General features: G+C 50.4%; 3 protein-coding genes across 3 annotated transcripts; 1 reads left to right on the forward strand and 2 right to left on the reverse strand.

Annotated features, from left to right (window-relative positions):
• Positions 1 to 399: 399 nt before the first annotated feature.
• On the reverse strand, positions 400 to 1,085 carry CI109_103048 (uncharacterized protein; the record flags this gene model as incomplete). The annotated part of the gene is made up of 3 exons (XM_032001436.2): positions 400 to 731; positions 836 to 950; positions 1,014 to 1,085. The coding sequence occupies 3 exons, from the start codon at positions 1,083 to 1,085 to the stop codon at positions 400 to 402; spliced, it is 519 nt and encodes a 172-aa protein (XP_031864326.2).
• A 1,005-nt stretch (positions 1,086 to 2,090) lies between these two features.
• CI109_103049 (uncharacterized protein) lies at positions 2,091 to 9,077 on the forward strand (the record flags this gene model as incomplete). Its single annotated transcript, XM_032001437.2, has 9 exons — positions 2,091 to 2,125; positions 2,296 to 2,576; positions 2,665 to 4,493; positions 4,546 to 6,034; positions 6,090 to 6,378; positions 6,439 to 6,817; positions 6,877 to 7,576; positions 7,650 to 8,705; positions 8,773 to 9,077. 9 exons carry the CDS (start codon positions 2,091 to 2,093, stop codon positions 9,075 to 9,077), a joined length of 6,363 nt encoding a protein of 2,120 aa, XP_031864327.2.
• A 412-nt stretch (positions 9,078 to 9,489) lies between these two features.
• Positions 9,490 to 14,617, reverse strand: CI109_103050 (uncharacterized protein; the record flags this gene model as incomplete). Its single annotated transcript, XM_032001438.1, has 20 exons — positions 9,490 to 9,627; positions 9,797 to 9,923; positions 10,031 to 10,172; positions 10,260 to 10,363; positions 10,430 to 10,499; positions 10,562 to 10,586; positions 10,649 to 10,703; positions 10,776 to 10,856; positions 10,914 to 11,014; positions 11,080 to 11,270; positions 11,327 to 11,357; positions 11,433 to 11,741; positions 11,795 to 12,070; positions 12,139 to 12,267; positions 12,332 to 12,459; positions 12,521 to 12,899; positions 12,967 to 12,996; positions 13,060 to 13,206; positions 13,281 to 13,643; positions 13,820 to 14,617. The coding sequence occupies 20 exons, from the start codon at positions 14,615 to 14,617 to the stop codon at positions 9,490 to 9,492; spliced, it is 3,624 nt and encodes a 1,207-aa protein (XP_031864328.1).
• Positions 14,618 to 14,778: the final 161 nt, after the last annotated feature.

Below are 14,778 nucleotides of genomic sequence, written 5' to 3' on the forward strand. Positions count from 1 at the left end.
TGACGCCGTCATCACGAATATCTTACGACCATGATCGTGATCCATTAAGCTGAATCTCCGAACAGGCGGGCGAACCACAATAGGGTCGTTCGATGGGTGAAGCGTTGCCCATTGTTCCATCCTCCCTCGCCCAAATTACATCCGGCCCCTCCTACATTCACCCATGTTCGGCGGAGATCTCACCCTGCTGCTGCAAAAGTATATTGTGAGGTCGTACAATAACATGTGATACATAATGATACTATAGATGATATCCAGTGCAATCCTCATGGGACCTAAGACTACATGAACGTGCGAACCAAAACAGAAAAACGCATCACTTGCAAACCAGTCGATCTCACCCATCAACTCTATTTACAGATCATTACACCGCGTTTGCTCTGTTGTGTCTCTGAACAATCAAAAGTTCCTCACTCCGACTCCTCCAAACCTAACTCCTTTCTTGGGGCTATTCCCCCCCTCTGGCCCCTCTCTAGACCTCGGAGCATAATAAACGCTCCCCGTCTGACCGTGCGGATAGATAGCTGTGGGAGGATACCTTATCCCACCCAAGGCGGCACCGGTAGGGTAAGAATGGGGTTGTGCTTTGGGTAATGAAGGTGAGATGAAACGCGGTTCGATGTATTGTGGTAGATATTGTGGTTGAGGTATTGAAGAGATGGAACGACGTCGAGAGCGTATGATCAGGAAAGCTCCAATACCCAGAAAGGCAAGGACGGCGATGATGATTCCTGCAGAACCACGAACAGATGTATTAACAGTCGATGACTCGTTCTTGCACTAGGTAAGGAAAGATATCTCGGAAGTACGGTCGGTGGATTGAACGATGACTTACCGGCTATAGCACCACCGCTCAGACCACCACCACCGCCACTTCCTTCAGCTCGAGTGGCGAATTCTCTCATCCGTCGTGTAATGCTCTGCGACGCCAAATCAGAGTCCTGTTCAGTCTGCGTGGGTAGTAAGTGTATGTGAGTATATCATCCTGTATCTGCAGATACTGTTTGACCTACTGGTAAGACAATAGCTTTGGCAGTGATTGCGCCTACAAAGAAGGCGATCATGGATGATACGGACGACATCATGTCTTACGAGGACTTGACCGTGGGTAGTAGAGACCGAGAATGACCAGAAAGACTGTGGCGTGTAGGTTCGCGAGTCGGAGAGTCGCCTTTGTGGAGGACTTCGATGATGCCTAGATCATACCAAGAACGAGATTGGGTAGAGATGTAGTAGATAGACAGATAGGGTACAGCGAAACATAATGCAGAGATGTGATGCTTATGTCTAAAGAACATCCCTTCAGCCAGCCCCTATATCGCTCTCGAATGACTTCTTCATCTCAAAGGATCGCCTTTCAATGACCTGACCTCACAGCCGGACAGTGGCATATCTGAGGACACCGGTAGGCACAGCCCCTTCCCGCCTCGCGCCCTTCCCCATTTTAAAGATCATTGATACAGTATAGCTATTCGCCGCATTACAAAGGATCACAAGGGGTATGACGTCGTCTCACCTCCTGAAAGGCTCGGAGCTGTGCAAGGCATGCTTCAATCCAACGCTGGTTTTTGGTGGTAAGGGTACATTATATGTGGTGAATCATGACCGACGATGTCGGTCTATACAAACGGAAGTGCCTGAGCATTTTCGAAGGACGGATCGGCGGCTGCATCAAGATAGACACAGCCTTGAAACGTCCCGAAGACTATGAAGTGCCGTTGAGACTCTATCATGGGGATCGACGCCCTGTATTTCGGGCATCATTCGGATCCACCGATATATTCATAGTGTAATGGTGATCTGAATGCCTGTCAAATTGATCCTTACCAAGCAGATGTCTTGGTGGCAGCAAAGGCTAGCGGCTCAGCAAACATATGCGCAGCTAATTACCCCGACCAATGCGAAGATCGCGAGCCGTGTTGGCAGTGGTTGATCCCCTGGCCTTGCTCCTCACAAACTGACAAGGACCACCTCCACCATGATTTACTTTCTCACGGTGAACCCATGAATCGACGCGAGGTCTTTCAATATTGATGTCCCTTAACGCGTCGGTTGGGACATTGCATTTTGAACCTGGTTTCCTAATTCAAATGCTCTCTCAACATGATTCATTGTTACCCTGCATGTAAGCCTCCTCTCTCGAGAACATTACATTTCGACATTACATCCTTACATTGTATCATCATCTACACTGTCCACTTGTACCACTAAAACTTCAATCTCACGCTCATCATCGTCTAGTCATAGCATAGCATAGCATAGCATCAAATTCGTCAATTCGTGACTTGTAACCAGCAAAGCGAATCAAAGAATCTCGCGTCTCGCATCAATCATCAATCAACCTTCGCCGCGTCGCGTTCACCAGGACCACCCATACTGGGTCCCCAACCCTCCCTCCCTCATGTCCACCGCATATCATCGTCCTCATTCGGTCTCCTTCTCAAATGTCACACATGATCAAGACGACACACATGCTGGACCTAGCACATATTCGCCTGCGGCTTTAGTACCTTCTAGCTCGAGTCCGAGTAGAGGTCCGAGCGAGGTGATGCCACTGGGAGCGAAGAGGACAGTCTGTGAGTTCATAGAGACCCGACTCAACCGATAAGACCCAAGCTATAGTTCACTGATACCTTTTTTGCTCTGTTTCACACCAATTCACAGCCATATCGCGTCGCGGTGTCATCTTCTCACCACAAAACGACATGAAATATTTTCACTCTGACGATTCGATCCTCCCTGGCATACCTACAACCATACATCCTAAATCCATCCGTGCATATCCCGATTCTGATCCTGTCACGCCGATCGATTCGCTTTCTCTCGCCCGAGGCAACAAAGACCCATTCTCTGATAGTCCGTCACTCGTACGAAGTATCCTTAAAGCACGAGCCCATCAAATACGTCTCGCGGCATCTGTGGAAGAAGGGACACTCAACAACAAAGAAGCGGCAAGATTGCTTGTCAGTGGGAAGAGACCAAAGTTGCTTGCGAGGGATTCGTACCAGTTGGCCATGTTGAGGAAGGCTGCAGGGGAAAGTCCGGTGGAGACGACAACCGATAGGAAAGGGAAGGGAAGGATGTCGGATGAGGTTCCTGGTTCTGACGACAGTACCGCCTCAGCCGCGTCTGGACAGAAAGAAGTGGGAGAAGGGGAGGATTCTGGTGGTGAGGGAAGCTCAGAAGAGGAAGAAGAGGAAGTAGAAGCGGATGGCGCCTTGGCGACTGGATCGTTGATAAGCATCATCCTGGATGGAACGGAAGATCTGCTTACCCTGGAAGAAGCCTACAACACCCTCACACTTCGATTGCGGCAACGATTACCTATCGATGAAGATTGTTCTGATGCCCCTTCTCCCAACTTCCAAGACAACGTCCGAATAGCGACACAACCTTTACGAGATGAAGCCCCCGCCATGGTCCGTGCTGTCCAACGAGATTTACATCGTTTGCTTGGCAAACTCCCCGGATCTGAGCTGGGCACGAGCGAGCTGTCTTCGACACCTTTCAGAGATCTCATGCCATTACGGGACGGTACGCCAACGAATCAACGCGGTCGTTTCACACCTTCCCCTACGCCAGGAGCGAATGCACTGAAAAGCTCTCCTACTAAACCTGCTCGACAAGGCTACACTGAAGCGGAAGTTCGATATCGACGTGAATCTTCCGGTGTTGGTGCGGCGGTCCTGCGCTTCCTCGCGTTCACCTTCCACACTTCTTTCCTCTTCTCATGTTTCTCCGAAGCCGATCTGCAAGCCATCCTCGAGCAGATCATGGTAATTCCTCGAACTCCCAAACTTCCTACACCTAACCCAAAACGAACGTATTACCTTTCGATCCTCGTTCTCGCGCAGATGAACCTCCCTTCTGCCTGCGTTCATCCTGTAAAGGACAAGATCTTGCGAGCTGTAGAAGGGGCGATCGCGGATAATCTTGGAGCGATGGGTGGTGCCGTCTCAGGTAAAGAGGGACCAAGTGCGACCAAGAAAGAAGGATATCACGCTTTGACCAACTTGCTCTCAAACTACCCATCGATCTTCTTCCCGCACTACTCTGATCTCTTGGCGGGATGTCTTCGAGGTATGGCAAGTCCAAGCAATCTTATCCGATTCAAAGCCGGTGCAGCTGCCTGTGCATTTGCTCGAGCCAAAATCGCTATTCTTGCCAATACTCAGTCCCACCTGGTCAACAACACCGATGTCTCTGCTCGTGAAGCATGGAACAAGACAAAGACAATGGTGCAGAAGAGCGAATTCTTCGTTGTCTCCCACCTCAAGAGCGCGCTCAAACTGCCTGGCAAATCAAGTCCTATCTACGGGAAAGATGGCGAGAAGAAGACGGAATGGCACTCCCTAGAACAGGTCCTAAAGGATACTGTAGGATCCACGACGGATGTACACTGGGCATGTGCTGCATGGGCGACTGTGGTGACCCTCATGGGATCGGCGTACGGTTCTTCTGGATTGTCATCAGCGTTTGATCACATCATGGACGTGAGTTAACAACATAATGGACAGCGGTGGGAAGTACTGACTTCTTTGGTAGCGATCATTGCAACCTTCCACCAACGTGCTTCGACCACTTCTCGCCCGCGTAGCATGGAACCATGCCATTCACGCCTATTTGTCTTCAGGCTACGCCTCCTCATTCTCCGATGATGGTCGCCTCATTCGCTCGTACAAGCCTTTCGCCGCTTCGTCACAGCAAACGGTCGAACAGCGGACTGCCGCGCTCCAACTACCAGTCACCCTCGCTTTGTCCCGGGCGACCGACAAGATGTCATATGCACGTGCTCTCACTTCGACCAAAGGCGACGATGGTTCACACTATGTTTGGCAACGATCCGAGAAGACGAAGAAGCTACAATGGCTCGTTACTTGTGGACTGGGTGCGACTGCGGTGGTCTACGCTTATACCGGTATGGCGATCTGCCACGATGATCAGCCAGCTAAGGAGATGTCTGTGATCTCTGGTCTTCCTTCGTCCGACGGGGCACCTATGCCAGACATGACACCTGAAGAAAGCCGACTGCCTCGACTCGACAATGCTTGGGAGAAGGTCGTGCATCCCATGTTGCGATCGTTCTTCTCCATCTGTGGTGTCGACAAACTCACCGTTCATGGCTGGTCAATCTTCGATGCGATCACTAGCTCGAATGTTGATTCGCAACCCTCATGGAGCCTAGATCGTCTCCTCACACCAAAGTACATGGATGGAGAGATATTCGGTAGGGAGAAGGAGAGCGATCTCACCGAAATGCTGGAGGAAATCGAAAGCGAAGGTCTGAAACCCTCCGATATCCCTTCCTGGGGCAAATTCTGGGCTGCTAAGCGACTAGGTCGACTGCTTGTGCTCTTTGACGAATCCCTCTCAAGCGTCCATGGTCTTAACAACGTTTCGGCTGTCGATTGGATCAAGAATGGGAATGGAACACCTCTCATCCCGGCCCCTTTGTCCAGCGTTTGGTCGAATCTGCTTCAAGCACTGGCGTCAATCAACATCCCCAATGCTCCACCCACACCTCTCTTCTTAGCTGGTCTGCAAGCAGTCACCCGACATCTTCTGCAAGTGTTCAACCGCGATCCCAAGACCTTTGTGCCCATTAGCCAGATCAACGAGAAAGGCGGATGTGTTTCCGACGAAGATGAGCTTCGAATCGGTATCACGGCGCATCTTTTCAACTTAATCGTCGGAGTCCTGGGCGAGGAGGTCGTAGGAACGACGAGACTGCGTTTGGATCAAATGCCTACTTCGGAGCAGAACACCGCGCTTGGTCAACTTGCATTCGGAGGCGATGGTATTGGCAATCCTACAGTGGCTGGAGCCGTGCTGGGTCAGCTTCTCAGGACTAAGAACTTTAACTCCTCCTTGTCACCGGCAAATCAAAAGGCTTTCACGACGCTTATTGAGAAGACACTGGATGTCGGGTCCGCACCTGGATTTGCCGGCAAACTGCTAGGTGATATCACCAATGCGATGCCTTTCTTATTCGAGGACAACGAAGAAATGCAATTGGACATCTGGCGGCTACTCGGTGAGCTGAATGATTCTGATAGACGTGAGACCTAACTGACATAGAATCCGTGTAGTTACCAAATGGAACCAGGTGATTGATCTTCAGCCATCCTCAGCTACAGGGACAGGTACAAACCATACCGGCGCACTTCTCGTATCTCTCCTCTCTGGCCCCTTCCGGGGACGACAAGTCACCTCGTACTGGCATCAGAGCGCAAGTCAGGACGATCTCGCTATCTGGCAATCTTTGCTCAGAGTCACTGTCCTACGATTCCGGGCGAAACGGGCTGGAGCGAACTTTGGTGTTCTGGAAGCTTTGGCTGGTCATTTGACCGACTTCCTCGAAACGGGAGAGAAGACAAGGTAAGTCGAAGATGTTCAACAGTATAACGATCGATCGAGACTGATACGAAACTCATGTAGCTCAACGACCATTACCTTGTCTTGCCTTGCTTCTGCCACGTCATGGTTGTCCTTCACCCCTTCCGAATACAGTCAATCTTCCCCATGGCATATCGACGAGAACTACGTTCCCGTTGATTTCCTCACGCTTGTCAGTGACGCGCTTGAAGAGTCTTATCCCGGTTCCGAAACACAAGCTGCGGTCGAACAGTCATTCCAAGCCCAAACGGATGGCCGTGTTATCTCACCAGCAGTGCTAGATTTACTCGAGAGTCTCAGAGCGGTATTCGAGAAGATGCCTTCGGAATACGTAAGTCAGGTCCTGGAACCTGTAAGGACGGGTGTCACGATGTGGTTGGAGGATGTAAACAGAATCGCCTCATCCGAATTAAACCAGAAGGTGAGCTAACTCTTTCACATCTAAAAGTGTCCTAGCTGATTGTCTTCTCTCCCAAACAGCTTGACGAGGTATACGTCACCCTGCTCGCCAGTCTCGGTGAGGCAATCGCGGCCGACCACCTTCCCGCAATTTCCGAGACCATGAACTCCCTCGTCGACATCTTCGCACCGCGCCTATCCCGCGCATCAAGCTCCACCGTTCCTCTTGCTTTCCAATCATTCTGGCAGAAGACATTCGGCACAGTTGAAGGCTTGACATACTCGGATGACGTCGCTGGATTCTTGAAGGACGTGTTGGCGGCTGTCCCAGGCATCATCACGACTCCCGGTCTTGATGTCGATGCGGATAGCCAGATGTCCGAAGAGGATAGTCAAGCGAAATACCCTCACGCCTTGGCCGCGAAGCCGGAACCGGCGACAATCGACGAGCTCCCGCCCGCTCCCACAGGAGAGTACGATGCAGACGTCTCCCAATTGACCGATGATAGTCAACCTCAGCAGACACGTCCCCTCAAGGTGGATGAGACGATCATCGAAGAGAATGAGGAACAGGACAGCTCGCCAGCCGTCTCGGAACCGAGCTCAGAGCAAAACGTTTCGGACGAAGCTTCTTCAGTCAATCCCTCGCCGGCAGATGTCGAAGACGTTTTCGGTCCGGCTGCGATGACAAGGACTGGCGGCGGAAAGAGGAAAGCAAGAAAGGGCGCCAAGTCAGCAGCCGGTAAAGGCAAGGGCAAGAGAGCCTTGTCCGAGGCACAGTGTAAGTCGATGGACGCCAGTCCCTTCGCTTTACGTTGTGGAATAGAACACTGACGAACACCTGTCTATCACAGCCTTACCTGAAGTCAAACGACAGAAATTTTCGAGCACCGCGCAAAGCGAGTCGATGCCAGAGATCAAAGCTGCGCCTCTTGTCGAAGATTCAGATGAGGATTGTATCGTCGTACGGACTTCTCCTGGATACTTCACTCGAAGAGGATTGCAATCATCCGAGATCGAGCCGAAAGTCGAGCCGGAGGTCGTGGCGGAGAGCGACGATGCTGAGGTCGTTCGCGAGGAGCAACCTGAAGAGGAGATCGTCGCCGAGACGCAACCGCGACACAAAGCTCGACCGGCTCCTATCGCTATCGTTCGGTCTGAAGCAGAGCGTGGTCCTCAATCGAACAGCTCTTCAGAGACCCGACCTTCTCTTCTATCGTCAGCCAGTCGATGGCTCTCCCGCGTCCCTTCGTTCCCCTTCTTTGCGCCATCACCTGCACCTGGTCCACCCACTGCCGCTGAATCAGTTCACAGAGTACCAGATTCGGACAATGTCATCTCCCCCTCGAAGCTCGTTTCTTCGACACCTGAACGACCTACTGGCCGACCGTCCAGGAACAAGCGAAAGGTCTCAGCGTCCCTCTCATCTGCTGCTTCACAGGAGGAAACGCAAGTACAGCAATCGCAGGAAAGTTCATTGCCTGGTACTTTGTCGAGGACTTCTTCGAGCTCTTCGGTCGACTCGGTCGGTCGGAAGAGAAGCATGGAACCGGTCGTTGACTTGACTGAACGTCCTATGAAACGCAGGAGAGGATCGAAAGTGAGAGAGTCGATTGTTCCTGGCAGCAATACCAGTTCTAGCGAAAAGGAGGATGAGGAGGAATCAAAGCCAAAGACTCGAAGTCGAACGAGGGGTAAAGGCAAAGCAAAGGCGAAGGAGCCGACGCCAATCCCTGCGCCAGTGGTGGCTTCGGTGGAAGATGAGGACGAGGATGAGTTGTTGTTGAGTCCCGAGTCAGCGAGGAGGAGAAAACGAGAGGAAGAAGAGTCTATCAAGGCTGAGCAGGCTCGAGCAGGTGGAGTGGTAGTAGAGACTCAGTTCAGCGAGAGTATCAGCGGGAGATTTGAGGGTGAGTCGCTACACCCATGGCTTTTCTACACTGAGGTAATGACGCTAACTTGTGTTTAATTTTCCAGATGCACCGAATGACCCTTCACCCTCAAAACGACCCACTCTCGAACGAGTTAGCACGGCCACATCACTCAAATCTCATTCATCGAAACAACAAGCTCAGCCCATCCTCCCATCACCTGCGAAACGTACAGCTCAACAGAACAAGATCCTTTCAATGGTCGACGAAGCTGCAAGAGCGAAAGAGGTCATTGATAATATGGATTATCAAGGTGTGAAAGCGCTGTTGAGGAACCTGAACAAGCTCAGAGAGGCAGCAGAGGAGAGGATGATGTCGCGTTTGGAAGAGTTGAGAGGTGGGAGAAGTTAATTCCAGGTTTGGAGGACAAAAACAGAGAGAAAGTGTTACATCGGACGATCTTCTTGATAGATTTAATACCAGCATCGACACTGTGTCTGCAAGCGGAAGACATTTGCATATCTAGTCAGTTTACACTTCATAATAGTTGATAGAGCGCGAAATTGTAGTATCAGAGAGGAAACGAAGTAGATCAACGAAATTGGAAACGATAATGCATAATGTGACATGAATGCCTCACACTGTACACTGGTGTGTCCGTGATTCATTGATTGAATGAATATAATATAAAAGGTTTCCCGTTCTTCTCGGCCCCCCTAAATGGACTGAATATAGCTACTTCCGATACTTGCTGCCCCTCCCCTTCCCTCCTCTCCCTCCTCCTCTACTCCACCCTCTCGATGGATCATTCCAACTCGTCTTGTCATACCTGCCCTCCGGCTCTATTCTTCTTTTGCCTGGCTCGTAGGATCGCCTGAATGACATCTGCGTTCTTCTCAAAGATGCCTTTGTAAACTTGTTTCTGGAGAGGTGCAAGGGAAATTGGTACGATGATTTCGATCTGCAGGAGTATCAGTATGCAGGTCGGAGATGGAGAGACAAGATAGTACAGGTGAAGGAAGTACATAAAGTATAACATCGGTGCAGAGTTCAAATGAAGTGATGGTGAAGCACAGCACAGGTCTGCAAGGACGGATGACGGACAAATCAATGGGTTCGATCAAGCTCACCTTTGGTGGAAGTTTCAACACGTCCGCTTTGATCCGCCTTAGGATATAAGGTTTGATCATCTCATGTAATTCTTGTATCAAGCCCTCGTTGAGATTCTCAAATCGTTGTTCCAATTCCCATAGATTCCTAATGAACCCAAATACCTCATCGTCAGCTATCCCACCCTCGGTGATATTCGAAACCAAAACCAGAGGAATGGTATAGGAGGCAACTTAGCGCCCCCTCGTACTCACTTGAAGGTATCTGGATCAAGGAAGCTGAGCAGATTGAACAACTCCCGGAGATTGTTGTTCAGCGGTGTGCCAGTCATGAGAACGCGATGCACACTATTGAGGGTTTTCAGTCGATTGAAAATCAGATTCGTATCGGATTTCACTGCAAATAGATAGTAACGTCAGCTTCTAAACCTCATACATCACCGTGCTTCGTTCCTGCAACGAGGCCAAAGGGATCGGCACTCACGTCGTTGTCCCTCGTCAACACATAGGACTTCCCATCGCGGAACATTCGAAAACACCCTAAACTCGGAGCCGGTGATCATATCATATGTCGTGAGGACGATATGACTGTGTGGAGTCGCAAGGTCAGCTTGAGGACTCGCTAGAAAGCGTATTCGAGAAGGCTGAACCTACGCTTTGAGACCCGCAGCTTTGCCTTGCATGCCTTTGTGATACAGCTCGTACTTCGAAATGATCTTTCTCGCTACCAAGACATGTCAACAATTACCTTGTTTGCGAGGAGTAAAGAACGGGCAGCCAACTCACACGCTGCTTCACCATAATATGGGACCTGTCATAAAACATTCTTCAGTTGCTGATCTGACAAACCGATAGTATCCAGCTGAAACTTACCACTCTGACATGCGGCACCCACTTCTCAAACTCCCTGACCCAATTTGTAATCGTACTGCACAGTTCCAAGTCAGCTATGGCACCACATCGCATGGAAGTCGTACCGGCTGCTTACAGCTGGACTCACGAATTCGGGACGATCACCAGACTTGGATAGATATGATGTTCATCTGACCCCAGATATCCAAGCACAGAGGCGATTTGGATCCTGTAGCGTTCCTTGTCAGCTTAGCTTGCTCGGACCGTCAGGGACCACATAGCTCACGTCTTTCCCAAACCCATATCGTCTGCGAGGATACAGCTTTCTCTTCTGAAGTATTTGTACAACAACCATTGGAACCCTTCCATCTGGAAAGGCATCAATTTCTGCAAACGAGCACAACTGTCAGCTATTTGGCGCCAAATCTGATATGGATCAGAGCTATGCTTACCCCTCCCACGACGCAGTCTGGCTGCTGTTGAGGCGGCACGAACGCTCTTGCAGCTTCTGCGTCTCGTCGACGACATTGCTCTTGTGATAGGACCGGGATGTTGACCCGCCTCGAACCGAGAAAACGAGCGAGGGCACGCTTGTATGCGGGATACAGGGGAGAGGAGGAGAGTGGCGGTGTATCCCAGCAAGCTAGAGTAGTGGAGTCAGCTGTTGCACCGTCTTGCCTGCAGGCTACGCCAGCTCACATTGTTCGTATTGAAGGTCGTCCCATTTTACCTATAGAGCATGTCAGAGAATCAGCTTCATGGTTGCTCACCTGGAGAATTTATAAAGCTAAAGCATGTCACTCACAAAGCACCAGCTGACCAGACCTGCCAATTCGTCTACATCACCTTCTTGTAATTCTCTCCCGGTCCGTCTCTCCCATTCATCAATCTCAACCCGCATATCCTGTGGAGGTTGAATGCCCTCTTTGAGACCAAGCTCCGTTCGAAGCTCTTCCACTCTGTTAGCGGCTGATCCTGCACCACTAGGCGTCGGGGAGGATCGCTCTGACGTTGACGCGGAGGGCGAAAGGATACGTCGGCTGTTCTTATCGAGCGACTTCTTCTTATAATCGCCTGGGGGAAGAAGCATAACTTCCAGCACACGATCGATTGTCTACATGAGAAGTCAGTTGATTGTAGAATTCGAACCGACCCTATCCGACTCACACTCCATTCGATGGGGAGGCGCGCATCTGGCTCTGGTCCTGGACCTGTCCCAACCCAATCTGGTTTCCCCTGCTCACCATGTTTTTGAGGTCTGGAGCTGCCGGAAGCTGTGTCCTCAACTTGCAGAACGTTCGCGATGGTGGGTTGTTCCATATCGTCTCCTCTCGCGGCCAACGTTTCGTCCGTGACCACATCGAGATTTGGACCTTTTACTAAAAAGTTGCGAAGTTTCGCCATACCAGTTGTCTGAAGCCATGTGTGAGGTACCCAGGTCACCTACAATTCAGAGATCTGGTCAGTGTGGACATCAAATCGGCAGCCAGTATGAAGGAGATACAACTTACATGACGGAAACCTCTGCCGTTCCACTTGACAAGATATTCCCTTGGGAGCGGATCCTTCCAGCTTGCTGACTCATCTGGCTCCAAAGGAGGCTCTGTCGCATCTGCAGGTAGCGGACGCCAGGCGATGATCTGTAGCACAAGTATGTCAATCAGCTCTACCGCATTGGGATTCAAACAGCGGAATATGGCTCACGATATCGACAGTCCAGATCCATGCTCTGCACTGGTGACAGATCCAAGCGTCTCCGCCTTCGGTTCGGCGTTGGTAGTGATCCGCTACCTCTGCCAGTCTCTTCCCACGCAATGATGCCGGGACTTCGACTAGTATTGAGTCCCATCAGCACACTACAGAACGCGACGAAACGAGACTCCGATTACTTACGATGCTCATAATGGACACACTGTTTGCACCTGAAACATCTAAACAGTGGATTATCCTCTTGGTCCGCTTCCTGCTCTTCCTTCATTGGCGACTTTTCGTCAATATCCATCTTGTCGTCCTTCGCTTCTTCGACATCATCCTTGCTCAGACCGATCACTTTGTCATCGCCGTCCACGTGCATGCCTTCCCTCTTCTGCATATCGATCTTCTCCTCATGACAAGCAAAACACTTAGGATTCAGCGCACATTTCGAACACGTGAATTCTGTCGCTTCGTCAATCTTAACGGATCGTCGAGGCCTTTCGCCAGGAGCAGGAGGACCCTCTCGATCGAGTAACATGCTGAGGACTTCCTTCTTCTGATTGGCAGCCAAGCAACCCTGCGATAGACATATCAGCGCGATGTTGCTATGTTTCACATATCATGACAACAAGCGTTACACTCACCCAATGACTGGAAACGACACATTTGGTACACTGGATAAAATGCCAGCTGTATGAGTACGACAAACGATCAAAGAAAGCTGAAGACTTGCTCACCTCAAGCCATCCTTCGAGGGACTCTGCCAACTCTTCATCACTGATCACACCGTCTTCACGTTTTCTCTTCTTCCCGCCCTTTCGTTTCCTCGCCAACGCCCTCTCAAGGAGATCATCAGCCGGTATACGAGCACATTTCTCGCAGAACTATAGGGAAGCAAAGATCAGGATTACGCTTCTCTTTCGCTCGCGGGATGAGCAAGTGGGGGAAGTAAACCCACTGGTCGATGATTCCACAGCACATCATCGGAAACCTTGCTCTTCCTTTCAGGCGACTTTCCTTTCACCTTCTTTTTCGCTACACTCATCTTGGGTTTGTAATCACTACCGACATCGAAATCACTATCACTATCCAGCTCGTCCTCTTCTGAGTAATTGTTCTGCTCGAATACAGAGTCCGACGATATGACTTGTAATTCGTCTTCCTCGCTACTTTCGATTGTGAAGGTAGGTCTTGCCGCTTTTCTCAGTCCCCCTCTCCCGCGCACAGCTGTCTGAGGTGCCATTACCCGTCTTTCTGCTCTCCGGTAACTAGTATATCGGTCGTCGGATATAACGGAAACGAAAGAAGACGATCGGCGGGCCTGGAAAGATGTATCTGTTAGCTAATTACAGAAGAACAGAATCAAGAGGACAATGTTGAAGGTGTAATGCGAAATGAAGTGAAACAATCAAACAGAACTGTTCCACACCTCCTTTCGGTATTGAGTGGACACAAAGGAGTCCTTCTCTGCGCTCGGACCCATTTTCAGCAACTCACAAAGGATCGTCTCATTTCAATTCTTTCCGACACTCTCGTGGGTATTTCTCTTTCCTTGCCCTTTCTCGTACTTCTTCTCTGACCAACCTCATCAACCTCATCACTATCGCTCTCCATGTCCTCATCCTCATCGTACTCCAAGTCTTCTTCTCCTGCATCTTCATAATCTAGTCCATAAGAATCAGCTGATACGCTCATTTGCCTTTTGGGTCGACCTCGGACTGGTAGCACAGAAGACGAGCGAGACGAAGAGGAAGCTGACGAGATCATCGGAAGTTTGCGTCGCGACCAATCCGTTGGGACACAGCTTGAACTGGGATGTGCGTAGGAGTATATCTTCGACAGTGGTAGAAGGGGGATGACCACCATGGGTTCACCCTTCTTTCGAGGTTGAGGAGAAGTAGGGGTATGGTCGTGGGTTCCTGTAACATCGACTACAATCATCTCGCCAGTACTAGTAGTCATACCCGTTGGTAGTCCATCTTCAGGCTCTTCAACATGATCTCGGTCTCCTTGGTCGAAATGCGGACTACCAGTAGATCCAGTATCAGACGGAGGAAGTGGTTGTGAGCTTCTCGATGGTCTCGGTCCATATTCGATCCTCTCTTCCTCCTCTTCTTCGGATGATGTGTGCTGACCAGATCGAGTAGCTAGACCAGTTGTATATCTCACAGGGGAGAAATCGTTATCGCTCATCGCTAGGGGGTCGGAGGAAACCATTGAGTGATTGATTGCCTTATGAGGTGAGGGTGTTGATCCATCATTTCGAGTCGAGGCGAGCTCGTCCATGTCACTCATGGCGATCAACGATGAGCTGGGTTTACACCAAGTGCTCTTCGTTGTCTCCTAGCTAGATGTTGTTAAAGACACGTTTGGCTCACAACGGCTTTGAACATGAAATATATGACAACAATTCAACGCGTTACACTCACTCTACCCCGCATTATTTGGTCCCTACC

This window comes from Kwoniella shandongensis, chromosome 5, assembly GCF_008629635.2.
Source record: "Kwoniella shandongensis chromosome 5, complete sequence".
NCBI lineage: Eukaryota > Fungi > Basidiomycota > Tremellomycetes > Tremellales > Cryptococcaceae > Kwoniella > Kwoniella shandongensis.